Below are 20941 nucleotides of genomic sequence, written 5' to 3'. Positions count from 1 at the left end.
GTTTCACTGGATCTGCATTGCATCGCCCAGCGAGCCCCTGACCTATTCGCCCAACTGCCATTCGTAGTTGTCCTCACCCAGCCTGCTGAGCATGTCTGCCTCTAGGTTGGACTCCCCTGGGAGGTGGATTGCCGTCAGGTGCATGTTGTTCTCCAGAGCCCACTCCCAAATGTGGACTGCTAGAGTGCAGTGGGGAGGGGGCCTGGGTGCCACCCTGCTTGTTGATGCAATACATGCTGGTGGAGCTGTCCGTTTCAATGAGGATCGCTTTGCCACTGATCATCGGGAGGAAGGCTTTGAGAGCAAGCCAGATGGCTCGCAACTTGAGCAGTTGCCTCATTTTGAGTTTCGTATGCGGCACTGCCAGGAGAGACGCAGCCACGATGCCCAAGAGGTGTTGGTACTGCCATGCCGAGGTCACTGCTCTGCTGAGAAAATGCCCCGTGGCCCTCTTGTCCGCTGAGGGGGAAATCCTCTCGGAGCTCGTATTCCAGATAAGGCCCAGGAAGGTTAGACTCTGTGTGGGCGCCAGCTGTCACTTCTTGAGATTGATGGAAAATCCCAGCTCCTGTAGTGTACCCCATGAGGGCGAATGCAGTGTGCTGGACTGCCTCCGGAGACCTGGCCCTGACTAGCCAGTCGTCTAGATATGGGTAGATGTGGTGACCCTGCACCCTGAGTAGGGCTGCCACCGTGTTCAGTATTGTAAAGACCCTGGGAGCCGAATTCAGGACAAAGGGTAGAACCTTGTATTGGAAATAAAAACCCATGATCCTGAACCGCAGAAAGGACAGATGGGGTTAACAGATCGGGTCTTGTAGGTAGGCGTCCTTCAGATCCAGGGAGCACATCCAGTCTCCCGCACACAATGTCTCCGATGTTAGTGTTGGGGTAATCATCCATCTTGAACTTTTGGAGATGAAGGGAAAGGTTCAAGGCCAGCCTGGTTCTTTTTGTGTATGGCGAAAATCTGTGAATAGAAGCCCAGACCCCGCTGAGAGGCTGGGACTGCCTCACTTTCTATGAGCAAGCAAATTTCCGCCAACAGGGTTGCTGTACCAACGTGGATGCTACGGAAAGGAGTCATGGGTCTGTGACCCTTGTCCGCCAGCGGTGAGCGTGATTGGTAATCCTGCCCCCCACTGAAGACTCATGAAACCGGATGGATGTGTCATGATTTCTTGCCCTCTGAGACTGTTGCTGAGGAGGGCGACTGGAAAAAACCCTTGTGCTCCTTGCGCCTGTGCTGGCTTGGGATCTGTCCGGTTGTCTGGACTGTCTCTCTTGGAGGCCCCTGAAGCCTCTGAAGGACCTTCCCTTGTCTGAGCGCTGGTGCGCTTTGCTATATGCCTTAGGGGTGGACTTGGTGAGGATTGATAAAGACTTAGCAGTCTGCAAGCTATACCTTTTCTTATCGAGTTCCTCGCCCTTAGCCAAGCCGTCCTTCTCATGTCGGTAGCAATACAGATGGCATGACCCAAGGTATCAATGTGAGCCACCGTGGACTCCAATATGTCCTGTGCCACTATTTTGGCTTCAGCCAGTCCAGCCTTGAAGCGGGTCTGAAATCAGCGATCTCTCGCCAGAGCCTCTGGTTGACCGCCACCAGCATGGCATCTGCATTGGACTGGCGCAGATGGAGAGTAGCATTGGAATAGATTTTCTTTTCAAATGCCTCCAGGATCTTCTCCTCCTTACCCAGGAGTGTGGAGGCTGATGTAGCTGAAGACTAAGAGTAGAGTGATGCTGCCGCAAAGGGTGCGCCGACAGTAAGAGGGGTCCCCTTCTGTTTGTCTAAACTTAGTATTGAGATGCTGATTGGTAGGCTGGGTAGAATGTGGCTTGAGCCATCCTTTTTTGGCAAGCGACATCACGTCCTTCTGCATTGGGATTCTCATTCTAGCCGTGTTGCGTAGAACGAGAACTTCTGCCAATACCCCCACCTCTGGTTGTTCAACCTGTGTCTGTGGGATCCCCAAATACTCAGCGAGGCACGCCAGCTGTTCGTGAAAGGCTTTGGCTGATGGAGTGTCGGGGTCCTCCTCCTCATCAGTGTCCACCATAGTGCACGGTGCAGCCGGAGGAGTGATGCGTGCAGGAAGCTGTGGCTTACTGATCATCAGCGCCGGACTGCTGCTGCAGTAGCATAGACGGGGCTGCTGTGACTCAGACAGGCACGAGAGCCAGTGTCATAGGGACTGGCACGGGCACTTGGGGCTGTGCTGGACCAAGAGGAGCTGGACCCAAAGGCGGCGTGTACATGGGTGCGAACGGCTGTACCAGAGGGAGCATAACCCCGATCAAATCCCTAAGGATGGTGGCCATCTATTTGGACCTCATGAGAGTAAGAAACTTCTCAAAGAACCAGTCTTCACAGGCCGGAGGAGTGCTTGATTGAACAGGCATAGGTGCTTGGCACTGAGGTTGCTGAGATCTAGGCGCGCCTTGTCTCGCTGTATGGGGTGAGGTGCATCTGCCCTGCGAAGTTGATGGGTATGCTGTGGGCCAAGTGACAGGCTTTGACCAGCCCCACCTGGAAACTCGCTCCCCTACCTGGTCCCTAAGGGAGATGGTGTCGGGACGAGCCACCATTTTGTCTTGCCCGGCGGCCATTTTGTCCTGCTACATGCCACATGCCTGCATCGTGGTACTTGCTGCGCTGGGCCCGGCTTGCTTCAGTAAGCGGAGCGGTGGAATTTGAGGCCTACCCCGCACCTCAGGACAGTTCCTGGTAGGTGGAGTGTCCTCGGCTGTGGAGCCAGTAGTGCTGCGTACAGGCGCCCCCTCAGACATCAGCCCCTCGGGTTGAGACTCGGAAATAGAACCTTGCGGTCCCTCAGCGGAATCACCGGTAGGATCTTGCGACCCCTCGGCTGGTGGCCGGAGTAGCCTTGGTGCTTGTGCTGGTAATAGGACCTTTTAGGTCCCTCCCGTAGGTGTGCTTCCTAGGAAAGGAGTCGCCTTTGCAGGGTACGGAGGAGAACAGTGCACCTACCTTGGGCCTGGTCTTCTGCTTCACAAACGTTTTTGAGTCCTCTGGGGGCCACCTTCCGAAGAGCTCCCTCCATCTGGCTAGTCTGTTCTTGAGGGCGTGCAGTGTCAGAGCGTTGCACGTGATGCAGCCGTACCAGCCATGGTCAGGGCCAAAGCAGCGGAGGCAGAGGGCGTGGGGGGTCAGACGTTGGGAAGGGACCCTCGCAGGCTGGACAACTGCTGAAGCCTGCCGTCTTCGACATGCGCCGCAGAGGAGCGTGGCGCCAGAGGACAAAGCGGTACCTGATTTAAAGAGAAAAAGAAGACAAAAGTACTTCTCCGGGGAAGAGCACGTGGAATTACTAGGAGCGCTGGTGAAAGCAGTCTGTTCCCGGTAATACGAAAAAAATTACCGAGGAGTGGCGCTGGTGGGCAGAGTCAGGGGAGCGCATGCTCCAAGGGCCACGCCCCTGTGCGCATCTAAATTTAAAGGGGAAGATGATTTTTCTAGTGAAAAAGGTTCTGTCGCCTATCCCTAGCGAGGGACGCCCATACAGTATGGAGGAAAGGAGACGGAACATAGGAGTATAAGGGGTACTCAGTCCAAACAAGGGACATGGACTGGGGCCATCCAAACTCCCACACACCGTCCCTGGGGCAAGACGGTCTCTAGTGGAAGTTCTGGCAGGCTTCCCACTCCAGGCTGAGAGGGGTACCCAGTCTCCTCTTGATCGGGTCAATTCTGGCCCTTAGGCCTCTGAGAGAAAAGACAAATTCAACAGATGCTTGATTCATATATGGGAGATGATACATTTTCCACTCTTATGCGCTGGATCCCATTTTGGAAACAAGCACCTAGGGATGTTAAAACAAAGACAGATTTGGGAACCAGTGGCAAGAGAAGCATGGACTTTGGCAATGAGACAGACATTGGACGAGACAAGGGCTCGCACTCAGAACATGTTCACAAATTGAATGCAGAGGAAAGTCCCACAGAGAAAGGTGTGGCAGAACATTTTAAAACATTAAATGCTAAAAACATGCCACAAACGAAAATCACTGAAAACTTCCCACCAAAAAAGAAATACTGTAAAAAAAAAAAACAGTGCAGTGCCGCATCTGTCCCTTGCAGCAAAACGATGGATCTGAGTGATGGATATGTAGTAGACAAGTAGGCACATTTGAGGCAGGGAGGCACATGTACATCATGGTTCTTACCATTTTTTTAAAAGTAACATGTGACATGATTTTCATCATACCCGCTTGCAAGAATCTAACCTTCTCAGAGCCAGTCAGTGCCCATTTGGCGCTGTGGCAGGTTTTGCAGTACAGATTAGGAATATACCGGACAAAGGGCTTCAGAGAGTTAGTTGGTCAATGCAATGCATTTATGCAGGCAACCCCTCTACTCGAGCACCTGAAAGGCTTACTATTGCATCAGTCAGCATTATTAGTGTGGACTCATCACCAGGACACCAGAGAGTCTACTTGTTATCCTTGTGTAAATGATAAACATTACATTTCATCAAAAGTGCTTAAACAGTTTTCACCACTAAAACAATATGCATTACACTTGAAATATGTACTCCTAAACTAGATAAACAAGGAATGTGCACTCTCCATTTCGTATTTATGAACATGTATTCTCTAGTAAAGAGAATGAGCATTACAATAAAAAAAGTACAGTCAGTGATCAATTCCCAATATACGAACATTTTCTAATATAGTCCAAGCATCCTATCTCTTCCATTTGCTTCTAGTATTCTAAAGCCTACACATAACCATCAATTTGCATAGCCATAAAAGAGTACATCAAGAAGAGGCGACGCTGGTGAGAGGGGCTACGACAGTGAGTAAGAACAAAACACAACCCGGAAGGAAACAGTGATGAGGGAACAAGTGAAGGAATGGAAGGAGAGCATCACAAAAGAAGGAGGCAACAAGAAGGAAGGCCTGGACAGGAAGAGAGTGGGAAGCTGTCCCAGATATGCCTTACATCCAATGCGGCAGTGGGCACGCACATGTGGCACTAAAACAAGAAGCTGGAAAAGAGTAAAGATTGAAAGCAAAAATGAGAGAAAGGGCCTCCTTGGATTGAGGCAGCAAAGTAGGCATAAGGAGCATAACCAAGGGGGAACACTGGGGAAAAGACAGCAAACCCCGAGTTACAGATAAGAGTCCTTCGCTCCTGGACCCCCAGCTACCCAACCAAAAACTGTCCATATCAGAGTGTGACCTATTGACCAATATCTTACAGTGCAAGTGACGTAAAAGAAGCTGCAGTGCCGAGGACACTCAAAACAAGGCAGGTTGAACGACTACAATTCCCCTCTGCCCCCACTCAAGGAATGCTGGGCTTCATGACAATATGCAACCAGGCACTGCATTCCAATACACATACATGTCCTAGGCGGAAGCCTGCATGTCAGGTCATACATCCTTCAAATCAGAGGATGGCTAAATAGTTTTACTTACACAAGTATGATTGGTTCATTTGAATATTCCTCACCAACAACAATGGGAGCAGAATCTGCCTGTATCACTTCTATTGGTGTTTGCAAAACATGCGACAGCGCTCGTTGCTGAAAGAAAAGAAAATTGCTTGAAACCAGCAGAACACTCGGTAGTAATTATAAAGACAAATGGATTGGTTAAGGCTAATTTTGAAATATATAATTTAGAAAGTCATATATTTTGGTTCTTTCTTATAACACTTATTTAATGCTAGTTTAAAGTTGATCAATACAAATACTACTTGTCTGAAGAAAATAGTTTTGTAAATAATTCTTTGCAATGATTGAAAATGCATTAATTGGGTATGCTCAGTGAGAAAGCGAGTTAATGTAAAGCAGGTACTTGCATAAAATCTAATCTGGCAACAATATATAGAAATCAGTAGAAAATTATTCAGTAAATACATGCAAGACTGAAGGTTCGAATTCATGGACTCCGATTTCTTGCTCACAATAAAAGCATACAAAATGGTGTGGGGATTCAACGGTCATACTTGGACGGCTAAGAACAAAAACCTTTACTGCAGATGCCAAAGTGAGGTTGAGAGATCATGCTTCACATTTGGACTGTTAACAATATGCAGGCTATTAATAGTCGGTTAGACTAGAAGATCTTAGTTTTCGCCATGAAACGTGTCCAGTAATTCGGAACAGTTATTAAGTGTTTACTGTGCTAATTCATGTAAGGAAGGATTTTAAATTGAAATCGTCTAAATTTTCTTAAGTATGAAACTTTTTTTTGTAAACTGAAACACACGGTATTAATAAAAAAATAATATGCAGGCTTTTGCGGTAAGACTTCTTACGAGTACTTCTTGGTCAGCCAAGGTGCATCTGCAGCAGTTGTGATTTCACCTCTCAGCAGAGACATTGACCACTGGTGTGACAAAATGTTAACATGGTTTCCTGCTTCCGCATTTGCCCAGAGAGAACGTTGGCACCTACAGAACTGATCCAGTTTTTTCTTTAAGACAAAATCACGGACCTTTTGTAATCTTTCCAATGGATACAATTTTCCCACATATTCATAGTCTGGAAAAAGGTGAGAGGCAGAATGAATTAAGAAAACTTTGAACAGTCATCAGGAATGTAGGTTTGACTCCATGTCCAACTACGCCACTGTGTCATGGGCCTTGGGCACCAGATGTGATGTAGCGGATATATGAATGCGCCCCAAAACCTCTCTTCCACCCAACTTCCTCTCTCCACAAAAGCCAAAAGAAACAGCAGAACTTCCATAAAGAAACAGCAGAACTTCCATAAAGAAACAGCACAACAGATGTGCGCAATCGCTGTATTCTAGATCACTGCGTGATGGGTGCTAAGGCAATGAGATCTGTGGGATGAAGACTGCATCCAACAGAAAAGAAATTACCTTCTTTAAAGCAGTATCCTATTGCAGCATAGTCTGCAATTGATTATGAGAATGCAATATCCAAATGAGAAACTGCTGCAAGACAATGTTGCCCCCGACAGGAATGTGGAGTACAAGTATTTTGAGACCACGAACTGGCAGCCTTACTAACGTCCAGGAAGGGTACACTAGTTAGAATATGAAAATAGATGCCTAGCCTTTGGCGGAATAGACCCCAATGCCTTCATGGACCGTCTTGTTAAGCAGCTGAAGGCACGCCTTGATTCACATGACAATGAAGCAAGGGTTGGTCTGTTTGGCAATGGCCTGGCCCTTCCAAGGGTCAGTAAATCCAACAGTGAACTCTCAATTTAGACCAAGACACAAAGGTTGCTCACCCTTTTAAGTTCAAGCCAATGAAATTCCTCCACTGTCTTTGAAGACCATGGCATAGGGGGAAAAGACAGTAGACCTATACGAGCAAGATTAAACTCAGACCATATTCTGACGAAAGCCTCTCCTTTTTTATCCTCTTTTTTGAAAGGACAAAACAGAGGGACCACAAAAAGCACCGGTTAACACTCACATGGCATGCATAAGTAATACATCTCAGAAGCTCCGGGGGGAAATTATGAATTGCCCCCCCGAGCTTTATTTAATTATAAATAAAGCAGAGCCACCATCAAAAACGTCAATACCAAGTACAAAGATGCCCTTCAGTTTTTTCACCCCCTACAACACACTGTATCCTACCACCTCGCCTCCAGGTCTGCGGCTTGATGCGCTCCTCCCCCTGAACTTGTCTGATGTTGCTACCTCCATCCCACTCAACTCTCGCTACCACCTCCTGCCCATCTTCTTTTCGGCCAGTACCACCAATGGCAGTGCTGCCTAGCTGCTCTCCCCACCTAATGTTACTACCGCCTTCCCACTACTACCTAATCCTTCTGTGTGCTTGCCCCGCCAAAGGTTACTGCTGCCTCCTGGACTCAGACTGCCACCACCTCCTTAACCTCTCACCCCTCACCCCCTCCTGCTCTCCACTGCTGCCACCTCTCAATTCACCTCAGTTTCTCCAGCCCCTTTCCCTCTTAAGCACTCGCAATCTCCAGCTTTCGCTAACTGCGAGCCTCCTGCAACCCACACAGGGTTGCCTGTTCTTTATGGGGCACCCCCTTCTGAGGTGGATCTGTACTGGTCTTCTCCGACTGACAGACAGCTATGATTTGGTATACTGCCAGAGTACCTCGGCCTGGTATGAGCTTGGGAACAATTCTAGAACTGTCCTGCCTGCTATCTTGGAAGCCACTATATACTCTGTGATCTTTACCTGTGCTGCTTGTGCAGCACTTGGAGCTTCTGCTTTCGCAGCATGAGAAACCAACACTGGAAACACACTGGGTAAGTGCACAACACCGTTTGGTTTACTGAATGGACCGTGTGCTTAGGGAACTTTTAACAATTTATTCTCAGCAGAAAAAAAAAAATCTGCCGAGACGCAATGCCTCTGTACCCCGCGATATAATCCCAGTCAGAAAGCCAAGACTTTCAACATTGTATGGGGGAGGGAGGACCCCCGGGTTTGATCAAGTGTCGTTTTTGAGTTGTGAAAGACATTTACGTTTTGGATAACGTTTTATCAATGTTACACTGAACGCTAGCAGCGTCTAGTGAAAGGAAATGTTTACCCAGAAAGGGGCGGGCACTTATTTTGTCCGCTGGAGGTCGATTTAAAGAGAGATACAGCTCTCTCAACTGGGTAGGGTGCGACCAATTACCCTGGGATTATTTCGAGGGTTTTTGATTTGGGATTAACCCCTTTGGGTTAGTGGGGTGGGGAGGGTCTGGGCCACAGGGACTGCTTCATCATTCTGGCCTGAGGCAATGTTACCAACTGCCGGGAACCATTGCAAAGTGTACCAGGGATTCCCTCCATGCCTCAAAGGTCGGTGGTTTCCAGAACCAAGCATGCTTCTTAGTCACAGCACATAAGGTACGGCAAATCACCATTGCATGGCTAATTGAGAGGGGAAGGCTGTTGAGAAGCAGAACATCCCTTTGGCATGTCAACCATCAATATTTGCAGCATACAACGTGCCAAGTACTGATTGCCTTTTATCATTCTCTCCCCCGTTAACCACTGTGTGCCACTTAAAAAAAAATGCATGTGCCTGCAGAATGTGGAGGGGTGACGGAGAAACAACTCTGCAACAGGAAAAGCCAATATTTGAAGTTAAGATGCTACCAGTGAAGGATGATTACAACAGTTACCCAATACAGAGTGAATAAACCCACAGAAAAAGAATGAGAAAATAAATATAAATGAAACCCTGCCTGTATGCTAGTACACCCAAAAACACATTCCTTTATTGACAATTGTAAAACTCAATAGAGGGGTTGCTATCAGCTTATGACAAGGAACTTGCGCTGAATGTAGCAGGTGACTCAGCCAAAGCTTTGGTCACCCACCGATTTGGTTGTACCCAGAGTAAGGCAGATTAATTTGAACGATTGAATTGAGAAATACACTTATGCCCGTTAGTATTAATGCTTGTCTCCATTCACAAAAGTATCCACCCTCTCAGTAACGCAAGTTGAACCGTACATCCCCCAGTTGATACGCAGTCCTGCCAAGTCTCTAACTTGTGGGGAATCACCAGAAAAGATAGAAAATCTCCAGCGGTCACACATTTGAATACATGTTTGTCGAAAAAATAAAATGGTAGGGAACATTTCTCCAGTTGACTGGCAATCTTTGTGATGCAGGACTTTGTACTTCCCTAAGCGGTTGAATACGAATTGTTTGTTTTACAACTGTTCGAATTACAATTGACCATTTCACAATTGACCGAATTGTGAAGGTCAATTGTAACATATATGCGGGGGGAACCCCCTGCAACCCTCCACCCAACCCAAAACCCATATATATATATATATATGACAATGCATTACTTAGCGTAAAAGCATTTCTGATGGGTGTATCTGCTTAGATTCACATGCTGTGCATAGGTCCGACATCCAGTGGTCACTGCGGAGTATTGCATTTTGTTTTTCGTAGTCGAAAAGGGACGTCGACAAGGCGTGTCTGAAATACTATCCCTATAGTGACGTGTGTTGTACCCACAATCCCTCACGCGTCGAGGTCCCTCTGTTTGTATTTTTCTGCCCTGAGGGAGCCTTCTAGACGTGAGTGAGTACAGAAAAGAGATATAAAAGGAAGTCTATGTTTCTTCCATCCGAGCGGGGAGGAAGGGTGGGCGCATGTGAATCTAAGCAGATACAACCATCAGAAATGCTTTTACGGTAAGTAATGCATTGTCTTCTGATGTTTGTTAATCTGCTTAGAATCACATGCTGTGCATAGACTAGCGAGCAGTACCCGGAGTTGGCGGTGGGTTATGAGAAGGAACAGTAGAGAAAAGATGTCTTAATACTGCCTGTCCCACCTGGGAGTCAGATCTCGAGTGTGCATCTAGACAGTAGTGTTTTGTAAAGGTGTGCACAGAACTCCAGGTAGCCGCTTTGCAGATGGACTCAAGGGGAACATTTGCTATGGATGCCCCCGTGCCTCGAGTAGAGTGTGCTCTTGGCTTAAAGGGCAGTTCTCTCTTAGCAAGAGTATAGCAGAGAGTGATGCATTGAACAATCCATCTAGAAATAGTGGACTTTGAAACTGCATCCCCTTCTCTTCCTGCTGCCACCGAGACGAAGAAATGATTAGTCTTCCTCAGTGGTCTGGTTCTTTCCATGTAGAACATGACCGCTCTGCGCGCATCTAGTGTGTGCAGAGTTTTTTTCTCCCAAGTTGGAAGGATTTTGAAAGAACGTTGGCAGTTCTATAGACTGGTTTACGTGGAATTTCGAGATGAATTTCGGAGCAAACCTTGGGTGCGTGCGTAGAACCACCTTATCTCTGTGAACTGTAACAAAGGGGGGTCTAGAACAGAAAGAGCCTGTAGTTCACTTACTCTCCTGATGGAGGTGATAGCTATTAGAAAAGCAGTCTTAAGAGTGAGGTGTTTAAGAGATGCTTTGTGCATGGGTTCGAATGGTGAGCCCATGAGTCTGGTAAGTACCACGTTAAGGTCCCATCCGGGAGCTGGGTCAGCTATCGGGGGGTGTATTCTCTTTACTCCCTCCATGAAGGCCTTTATAACAGGGATCTTCCACCACGACACTTTGAGTTGGGAAGTGGTGTATGTAGAAAGTGCCGCTAGGTGGACTTTAATGGAATTGAACACTAGACCTGAATCCAATAAGTGGGTCAGGTATAGAACAATATGTGTGGGAGAGCAGTCAATCGGGTTGATGCTTTTTCCCCTGCACCAGATGACAAATCTCTTCCACTTGCTAGAATAGCAGTGGCGAGTGTTAGGTTTTCTGGCTTCCCTGAGGATGTCCATGCATCTCTGCGGGAGCTGTAGATGTCCGAATTCTATGATCTCAGGAGCCAAGCTGCTAAGTTCATGTTCTGGGGGCATGGATGCAGAGTCCTGCCCTTGTCTTGTGACAGCATGTTGTACGGACAGGGGAGTTTCACTGGGGGAGATAGAGACATCTCCATCAAGTGACCGAACCATGGCTGTCGGGCCCACATTGGGGCCACCAGTATCATGGTTACTTGTTCCTGGTGCATCTTGTGCACCACCTTGTTGAGAAGGGGAGTCGGGGGGGAAAAGCGTAAACAAATTTCCCTGACCATTGCATCGACAGACCGTTCCCCTTGGATTGGTTCTGGGGGTACCTGGAGGCGTAACTTTGGCATTGTGAGTTCTCCAGGGTTGCGAACAGGTCTATTTCTGGGAATCCCCATTGTGTGAAGCCGTCGAAGACGATGTCTTCGTGCAGTCGCCATTCGTACTATTCGGGCAGGGGGAAATCTCTGCTGAGTTTGTCTGCCAGCAGATTGAGGTCCCCTGGTACATGTTGTGACAGTAGGAACATGTTCTGTTTGAGAGCCCACTTCCATATATTTTGGGCCAGTTTGGACAGTCCTGGAGAGTGGGTGCCCCCCTGCTTGTTGATGTAGTACATGGCTGTGGTGCTGTCTGTAAAGACCAACACAGTCTTGCCTTGTAGGTGTTCCTGGAAGGCTTTTAGCGCCTTGAACACAGCTAGTAGCTCCAGTAGATTTATGTGTTTGGATGCTACGTTCGGAGTCCACACTCCGTGAGCAGTCTGATGGGATAGGTGAGCCCCCCATCCTGTGAGGGATGAGTCTGTGGTTAGAGTGGCTTCCGCCGCGGGTGTGGCAAAGTGTTTCCCTCTTTCCAGGTTTTCCTTTGTCCACCACCGTAGCGAGAGAACAAAGGCCTGCGAGACCACCACTAGATCGTCCCATAGTCCGCTGGCCTGACACCACTGGCTGTTGAGCCACTCTTGCATAGGGCGCATGCGCAGGCGCGCGTGAGGTACCAAATAAATACATGACGCCATCATGCCTAGCAAGAGCATTGCTTTGCGTACCGTCACCTCTCGACCGGTCACATATTGAGGGATCTGAAACAGCATGTTTTGGACCCTCTCGTTGGAGGGGAAGACGAGGCTGTCCTTTGTTTGAATTAGAGCCCCTAGGAATTGTTTGATTTGGCTGGGGTCTAGGCTGGACTTCTTTTCGTTGATGGAGAAGCCCAACTGGAACAAAAGGTCTACAGTCTTTTGGGTATTGGAGAAGCATGTTTCGTAAGAATCCCCTGTTATGAGCCAGTCGTCGAGGTAAGGGTAAACTGGGATGGACAACCTGCGCAGGTGGGCCGCTGCCACTGCCAGTACCTTCGTGAATACCCTTGGTGCCGATGCTATGCCGAAGGGTAGCACTCTGAACTGGTAGTGTTTGCCCTCTATCATGAACCTGAGGTATCTTCTGTGCGCTGGCAACATTAAAATATGAAAGTATGCATCTTTCATGTCCAATGTTGTCATGTAATCTCCCTGTGATAGCAGTGGGATCACTTCCTGTAAGGTCACCATACGAAACTTCTGGGGTTTGATAAACTTGTTCGCTGGGCGCAGATCTAATACAGGGCGCATGGTTAGATCCTTTTTGGGTACAAGGAAGTACACTGAATAAATACCTTCCGTTACCTGAGATAGAGGCACGACCTCTATGGCTCCTTTTTCCAGCAGTAGTTGTACTTCTTGGAGAAGGATGGCAAGGTGTTCCGGTGTCATGCGTCGTCCCCTCGGGGGTCTGTATGTTGGGGAACCGTTGAATTCGATGCAGTATCCGTGGGCTATGGTGGAAAGTACCCAGCGGTCTGACGTTATTCCCTCCCATGCTGGAAGAAAGGATGTTATCCGGCCCCCGACCGGTGTTGCATGGGAGGGGATGCGAATCTTCGCGTCACTTGGTGTTGTTGGGGGCTTGGGAGCCTCTGGGGGTGGACCCCCAACCTCTCCCTTTGCCACGGCGCTGGCCTCTTTGGCTGTACTGCCCACTATTGGTCTGGTAATTGGTGGCAGGGTACTGTTGCTGCTGATTCTGCTGTTGGCGTTGGCCACGAAAAAAGCGTTTGTTGCCATAGCCGCGTCTGGTAGTGGGCTTAGAGATCTGGTCAAGAGTTTTGATAGTGTCAAACTCTTTTTTAGCCATCTCCAGAGCCTCATCCACCGCTTTCCCGAAGAGGTTTGAGTCTTCAACAGGTTTATTTATTAAAGACGCCTGTGTCTCCAATTTGAACCCTGAGTTGCGCAGCCATACATGGCGTTTTAGGAGTATTCCCTGAACCAGGGAACGTCCCGCTGTCTCTGCAGCATCCAGAGAGTTCTTTACAATACTCTGGTTGACCTGGGTTCCTTCGCCAATAGTTGATAGCAGGCGTGTACGTAGTGGTTCCGGCGCTTCTTCGGCGTCTTCGCGCAGTTTGGCCCACTGCGCATCTGCGTAGCTAGCTAGCAAAGAATTGTTGTTCGCAATTCTTGCCGAAAAGGCAGCCGAGGATGTGACTCTCTTTGCAAGGGCATATAACCTCTTGCCCTCCTTGTCAGGTGGTGCCTCGCTGGTGGACAGCGGCACCCCTGCCCTCTTACTTGTATTAGTTACTACAAGGGAATCCGGAATGGAATGTCCCCTGATGTACAGCGGGTCTGAGGGTGAAGGAGTGAAAAGTTTTTCAATTCTTGGATTAACTCCTCTGATTAGTGCGGGTGTGGATAGCGAAGGGATGATTCTTCTCTTCACTGAAGCGAGGAGGGGAATGGTCTGGCTGACCGGGGGTTTTTCCTTAATTACTCTTTCCACAAAGTCTATTTCAGGAGAGATCTCCCCAGTGTCCAGTTCGAAATGTGCTGCTGCTCTGCGCAACAGGGCATTGAATGTGGGCTGATCGTCAATGGGAGACGTGTTTCTAACAGGTGAATTGTCAGGAGGATTTAGGTTCAGGACATCAGTGTCCGAATATACTGATGGGGATTGCCAGGGATGAGAAGGTCCTTCTTCTGGATTTTCTCCGAAGCCTTCTCCTACCATATCTGGGCTGTCTTCCAGACCTTCCTCCTGGTTCTGTCCCTCTTCATCGTCCACAAATTCATCCTCCTCCTCCAAGTATTGTTCCTCACCAGTGAGGTCATACACATTATGGAAATCTGAGGCGGTGTCCTGCTGGGGATTGAATAGTCTCGGATATTTGGCCCTGGGGTCCTCCTGAGGCCGTTCTCTTGTTCTCTTGGGGGTAGGAGGGTTCTGGGTCTTCATAAACCTCTCCATTCTCTCCATGCAGAGATGGAGCCTTTCCATGGTTTCATGGGGTACCCCTGAGCGGTCTAGCGGGGGAAAATTAGTGTCATCTAGCTGAAAACGGCTCGACCTCTCCCATAACGTCGAGGAAAGTGTCCCGTCGCCTTCCGAAAAGCCTTCCGGTGTGCTGGGGGTCCCCTCGACTGAAGGGGGTAGTCCCTGTCTTTCTTCGGGCTTTTTCGGCGTGTCTTTCGACCTTTGCGTAGCGCTCGACGTGTCTTTCGGCGTACGCTTCTGGGTGTCGGCTACAACGATCCTCGCCAAGTTCTCTGCGACTCGTTTGTCAGCGGAGGGCTGTGGTTTCGACGTTACGGGTGTCGATCGTTCTACGGTGGCGTGCGCTCTCTGCTGGTGCGCGCCGGCCGATGGTTTGGGGGCGGCGCCCTTATTTGCCGAAAGCCCAGTCGCTGGTCGCGGCTGCGAGAGGGGCTTCGAACCTGAACGGTCCGAGGAGGCCGCCGGTGGAACCTCGTCTCCTTGGGCGCTGATGCTTTCTTCGTCTTCGACGAAGAAGAGCCATGGGTTGTGTGCTTATGTGTGGTATCGTGTGCATCAGTGTCGCGGGGGTGTTCATCCCCATAAGCAGGGCGTGAGCCGAGCCCGTCGGGGCCGGGGACAGACGACGAAGAGCGCGAGCGCTCTTTAGAGGGGTCTACGACTTCCGTAGCAGAGGTCGTGTTATCACGTTCCTCGTCACTGTCGGTGGTAGCAGCGGCAGGTGAAGAATCGGCCTTCAACATAGCGTAGGCCGCCCACCTCTTGACCCTACGGTCTTTTAGAGTCTTTGGCTTAAGAAGCCGACAAGCCGTGCAACCCTCCTCTTTGTGATCGAGGGGCAAGCAGCGGTTACACCGTGAATGCTTGTCCTTCCAAGTAAACTTGCCCGTGCAACGCGGGCAAAACCTAAAGGGTGTCCTCTCCATAGCCGAGGCAATAAATCGTGATAACGACCCCAAGGGAAAGGAAGGGGAAAAGGAAAGGCATTCTCAGAAAAGAACAAGAGATGTCCCACGACCCCACTCTCCCTACTGTATTTGGCCTGCGAGGCCAGGCCACGTGTTCGGCAACGCCGAAGGATCTCCTCCGCTCGTCCCCTCCGTCGAAGATCTTGCTCGGCGGAGACAGCTTCACAACTGCGTTGAGGGAGGGATCGATATGTTATATATTAAATAGGAAAACGACCAAAGGTCGAGGAGATGAAATCTGCAATGTCTCTCGAGGAGCTCCGCGTAAAGGCGACCAGTAGCTGGGCGGAAAAAAACAATCTGAGGGACCTCGACGCGTGAGGGATTGTGGGTACAACGCACGTCACTATAGGGATAGTATTTCAGACACGCCTTGTCGACGTCCCTTTTCGACTACGAAAAACAAAATGCAATACTCCGCAGTGACCACTGGATGTCGGACCTATGCACAGCATGTGATTCTAAGCAGATTAACAAACATCAGAAATATATATATATGGTCAATTGTGACCCTTTAAAATCGGTCAATTGTTCAATCGACCAATTGTAAACGAACAATTTGGTGTTTACCCCCTAAGCACTTTGGTCAGCCAATGCTGTAAGGATGACAGGTCTAGACTTCATGAGCCATGGTCGCATCCATTGGAAAACTAGAGTTGATCTGCACAGAATCACTAAGAGTTGACCTCTAAGGCCATCAGCAATGAGCAGTACACGTACACGGACTGACAGAGTGCAGACTGTCAGTTTATTATTTCTCCTCAGAGCATTGTCTAACCTATTTCAATCAGAAAGCAGGGTCCTATGCTGTTTAACTAGGACCTAACCCCACTAGATGCTTTATATCTGCCTATATCCACACAAATCAAATGCCGGTCTACAACCATTATACCCCATGCCTGCCTGCCTACCCGTACCGTATCGCGGTATACTCCTTCCAATCCCAATGACTGCCAACTCCCACCGCACTCCACACCTCATGCCTGCCTATACTCAGCCTACCCCTGTCCAACCCATGCCTGCTCTTACCCACGCCCACATCCATCCACCAGTCTGCCCACACCTCACCCTATGTCACCCCCATGCCTGCATCTACCCGAACCAATGCCTACCTACTACTACAAAAAACGTTCCCCATACGCCTCCAAGTTAGTGTTTACAGACACACTATTAGTGATAAAACATTGTTAAAAAGACAACAGTGAACTTACCTCATTTTACTAGGTGTATTACTAATGTTACCTTCAAACACTCATTTGTAGGCATTGAAATTGTCAAGTAGGTAGGGTGCAATGATCTGCTGCTTTTTTGCCTAGGAATGAAAATGCCATAAACTACAAACTACAAAACGATTGGCCTTGCCAATAGAAGTTTTAATGTGGGCATTATAGCAGCATGTCTTCAGGAGTCAGGGACTCGAATAGATCAAACTATCGCTTTTAACACTTCTGGTGGAGTTGGTTCCCAAACATCAGAGTCCGGTCTAGAGCAGTTGGCTTTATGTGTCAGGACGTGCAGTTGTATTATTTGTTATTCTTATAATTGCTCTGTGGACATCTGTCATGCTGTCATCTGGGTCAGTCAATTATGTCCCGGGCTACAAGGGTGGAAACCTGTGACTTGGTGATAGGAGTGTGTTAGGGAGAATTCTCATACATGTGCTAATTCCCTTCACCTTACAGACCCCCATCAACTTTGCTGGATTTTGAGGACTGATTTTTTTTACCTGGAAAGAGTGTGAGCCTTTTTTCCCACTCATGCATTTTGATGTGCGTTTTACTCTTGTGTTCTTTGATTATGGAGTTTTAAGATAACTTTCATGTGTGTTACACAGCACCCTCAGTGCAGTGACAAAGGGATGTCTTTTTAGACTTCCCAAAGGTTTAAATACCTTCTCTGGGATAAACTACTGTTTCCCAGAGAATGTAAGGTTACATTGACTTTACCAGTCTTTTTAAATTCCTAGACCCAGCACACACTATCTTCCTATAGAATGCTGGAGGGGGTACCTAGTATCCCCTGTGTCTAGAAACTCATGTAGCAGTCAAATGCTACCCTTTTCTATCGAAATGGCTGGTGGCAGTGGTTTTACAACGAACTACCATGATTTTTCCCGACCGCGAACACCGGTAGCTAAAAATCGCAGGAGCCATATTTTTCAAGATGGCGCCTTAAGCCCCTTTGTTTAAACAGGTCACAGTCTTTTTTCGACATTTCTTTTTGGAAAGGTCCTTCTAATGTTTGTCTCTGCGCGCCAAACTAGGTTTGGTCCCTTTGTTTCCATGACTTTGGCGGGCTTCAGGACTGGCATCTGAGTGTCTGGGGTGGGCAGGAAGTGAACGAGGTGCCCGAAACTCCCTGTGCACTCTGGCGTGATTGGCTGGGCTGAATGTCCGGCAAGGACAGCCACCTTGCTGGGTGAGTGGCAGCTAGGCTGGAATGAATGGGAGAAAACTGTTTAAAAGGCGAGTCTCTTGGACTGGAAAGCAGAGTCGACCACTGGAACGAAAGGACCGAAGACAAGCTGGAAGAGGACGGCTGCTGTAACTCCTGGACCGTTGGTTTGCCCGGTGAAGCCCTGCTGCAGGTCCGAATTGCCACGTTCACCTCGACAGAGAAGCCCCTTCAAGGACTACTTCTCCTTTGAGTTGGTGGGACCAATCAACTCGTAAGCCACCTGGATACCATTCTCAGAGATGGTTAGGATTAATCAGGGGAAAGGACACCAGCTTGTGTGCTTGAATTACAGCTACTGGAACTGAAGTGACTCCATTTTGTCAGCGTTTTTCGACGATCCCGTGCAGTGCAGGGGTCCCTCGACGTCCTCCCTCTTGTCCCCACGACTGAGGCTCAGGAACAGTGAGATCTGCAGGAACTGCCGGAACCAAAGTCTTCTACTGCATCTTGTTCTTCATATTAAGGTTCTGTGCCAACTCGATTGTGAGAACTTACCTCTCGCGCTTGTGACCCAACATAGGATTCTTTTTCGTAAAAACTACTTCTGAGAACTTTGGCAAAGACTACCGTTTACTTCAAGAACTGCTCTTTCCTATCCAAGACACTAGTCCATTGACTTTGGCCTAGGCCTACTGAACTGAATCGAGTCCTCTAGTGACCTAAAACTATTTGCACTGCCTAAGAAAGTATGTGTGATCTATTCTGCTAACTTGTGCCTTTTGTCCACTTATTTAAAGTGACTGAAATGCCATTTTGCTCCTATTTCAGGGGAGCCCAATTTACTTAGAAACCTATTGGTTTGGTACTGAAGTGTATTTGTGTATGATATTAAGTTGCCTCCTTCTAGTGAATGTTTTCTAAATGACTGTGTAATAAATTAATTTTTACCAAGAACCCTTCAGTTTAAGTGTCTACTTGAACCACTGTGATTGTAAGACCTCTGTGTAACCGCTTTTACTGCTCACATTCCCTCTTGAAATAAGCCTGGCTGCTCAGCTCGCTACCACAAAACTGTGTAGTACAGACTTATACCAAAGGTTGGTTTTGCTTACACCTGTAGACCTAATTGTATGTGGTGGTCCTAGAGGGTACTGCATGCAATTCTGCCCAACAGATGGTCAAGGTTTTTCTGTGTATAAAGTGCAGAAAATGGGTTCCTCATCATTCATAGTTTATAAAATTCTTCTCTCGGCTGGCTTTCTTTTCATTCACGCCTTAAATTCAATTTCCTCTGTCTTGTCTTTAAATCGCTATAGGGCCTTTCACCTTCCTAACTTTCGTCTCTTGTCTCTTTATCTTCCCTCTCGTTCCCCGTTTTCAGTCTCAAATTTTGTCATCAGTTCCCCAACATCACCCCCCCACCACCCCACCTTTGTGCTCAATCACAATTTTGTTCTTTTACTTTGCTTGCTCCACTCTCTTTGCTTGCTCTACTCTACTGGACTGCTCTTCCCCTTTCACTTTGTTCTATGACCTCTTACTCTCTATTTCACACTACCCTTAAGAGCCGTCCGGTATAGGTGTGCTGACGCTTGATCTGATGAGCCATTCGTCCCAGTAGGGAAAAACTTGAAAGCCTTCCCTCCTGAGCCAAGCCGCCACTGCAGCTAGCAGCTTGGTGAAAACCCTGGGTGCAGAAGAGGCCGAAAGGGAGGATTTTGAACCGGAAATGACAGTTCCACACTTTGAATCTCAGGTACCTTCTATGCTTAGCCACATGGAAGTAGGCATCCTGGAGATCCAGGGCGACTAGCCAGTTGTTCACGTCCAGGGCCTGGATACATCGGGGACAGAGTGACCATCTTGAACTTGTCCTTGCACAAGTACAAGTTCAAAAGCAGCAGAACCAGGATTGGTGCCAGACCTCCAGCACCAGAAAGTATGTGGAGTACCAACCCCTGCCTTGTTCCGAGCAGGGTACCATCTCTACCACTGCTAGCTCTAGAGACTTGCTGTTTGCCTTAAGAGGCTTGAAACGCCTGGAGCAACTTGTCTGCATTGGTGCCGAACAAGTTCATGCCATCGAAGGGCATGTCCAGGAGCTTCTCCTAGAGGTCAGTAGCAAACTCAGACATCCTCAGCCAAGAAAAACGCAGCGATGGTGCTGGTGGCCATCGTCCTTGCAACACAGTATGCTGTCTTAAGGCAAGACTGCAAACCATCAGGAGGGCTTCCTCGCCATCTTTAATAAGAGCCACAACCCTGTCCTGCATCTCCCCTTTGAGGCTGTGCTCCACCACCTCAGCCATCACTGACCACACGCCAAAGGAAAACTTGGCCTAGGCACAAGAGGCGTTGAAGTTTGCGTCCAGGACAGCCCCGATGAATTGGAGCCTTTGAAATGGTATCATTTGGGACTTCTTGAAGTTGAGGGAGAAGCCCAGTTTGTGAAGGAAGTGACAGGTGGAGCTGAGATGTTCCAGGACCTGTTGGGAGAAAGTGTCCTCAAAAGCCAATCGTCCAGGTAGGGGTGGACGTGAATCCCCTCTCTCCTTAGACTCGCTGCCACCACCGCCATCAATTTGGTGAAAACCCTTAGGGTGGAGATCAGCCCAAATGGAAGAATTCGAAACTGATAATGAGACCCGACAACGGCAACCTCAGGTACTTTCTGTGCTTGTGATGGATTGGCATATGTAATTAAGTATCCTGAAGGTCCAATGATACTATCCTGTCCTGAAGCTGGAGGGCCTGAAGGATCTGAGAAAGGGTAACCATCTTGAACTTGTCCTTCCCGAGGGACTTGTTCAAGTCTCTTAAGTCCAAGATGGGTCTCAATCCTCCGTCCTTCTTGGGGATTAGGAAGTAAGGGGAGGACCAACACTTGTTCCTCTCTGCTACAGGTACCGGTTCTATAGCACCTTTCTCTAGCAGGGTCAAGGTTTCCTGCATAAGGAGCAGATCTGGAACTCTGCAAGAGTAGTTCCCCGGTAGATGATCCGGA

The 20941-nt window shown here is 48.5% G+C and overlaps 1 protein-coding gene across 3 annotated transcripts in view; it reads right to left on the bottom strand.

Moving 5' to 3' along the window:
- Positions 1-20941, bottom strand: part of OTUD6B (OTU deubiquitinase 6B) — a 379632-nt gene that overhangs the window by 35345 nt on the left and 323346 nt on the right. For all 3 annotated transcript variants that reach the window (XM_069621341.1, XM_069621343.1, XM_069621342.1), the window contains one exon: positions 5449-5555. In XM_069621341.1, coding sequence (XP_069477442.1) covers positions 5449-5555 — 107 coding nt within the window. The remainder of the gene's footprint in view (positions 1-5448; positions 5556-20941) is intronic.

Source organism: Ambystoma mexicanum, chromosome 5q (assembly GCF_040938575.1).
Source record: "Ambystoma mexicanum isolate Mex_15411 chromosome 5q, UKY_AmexF1_1, whole genome shotgun sequence".
In the NCBI taxonomy this organism is placed as follows: domain Eukaryota; kingdom Metazoa; phylum Chordata; class Amphibia; order Caudata; family Ambystomatidae; genus Ambystoma; species Ambystoma mexicanum.
This window is presented reverse-complemented; position numbering and strand designations above follow the sequence as displayed.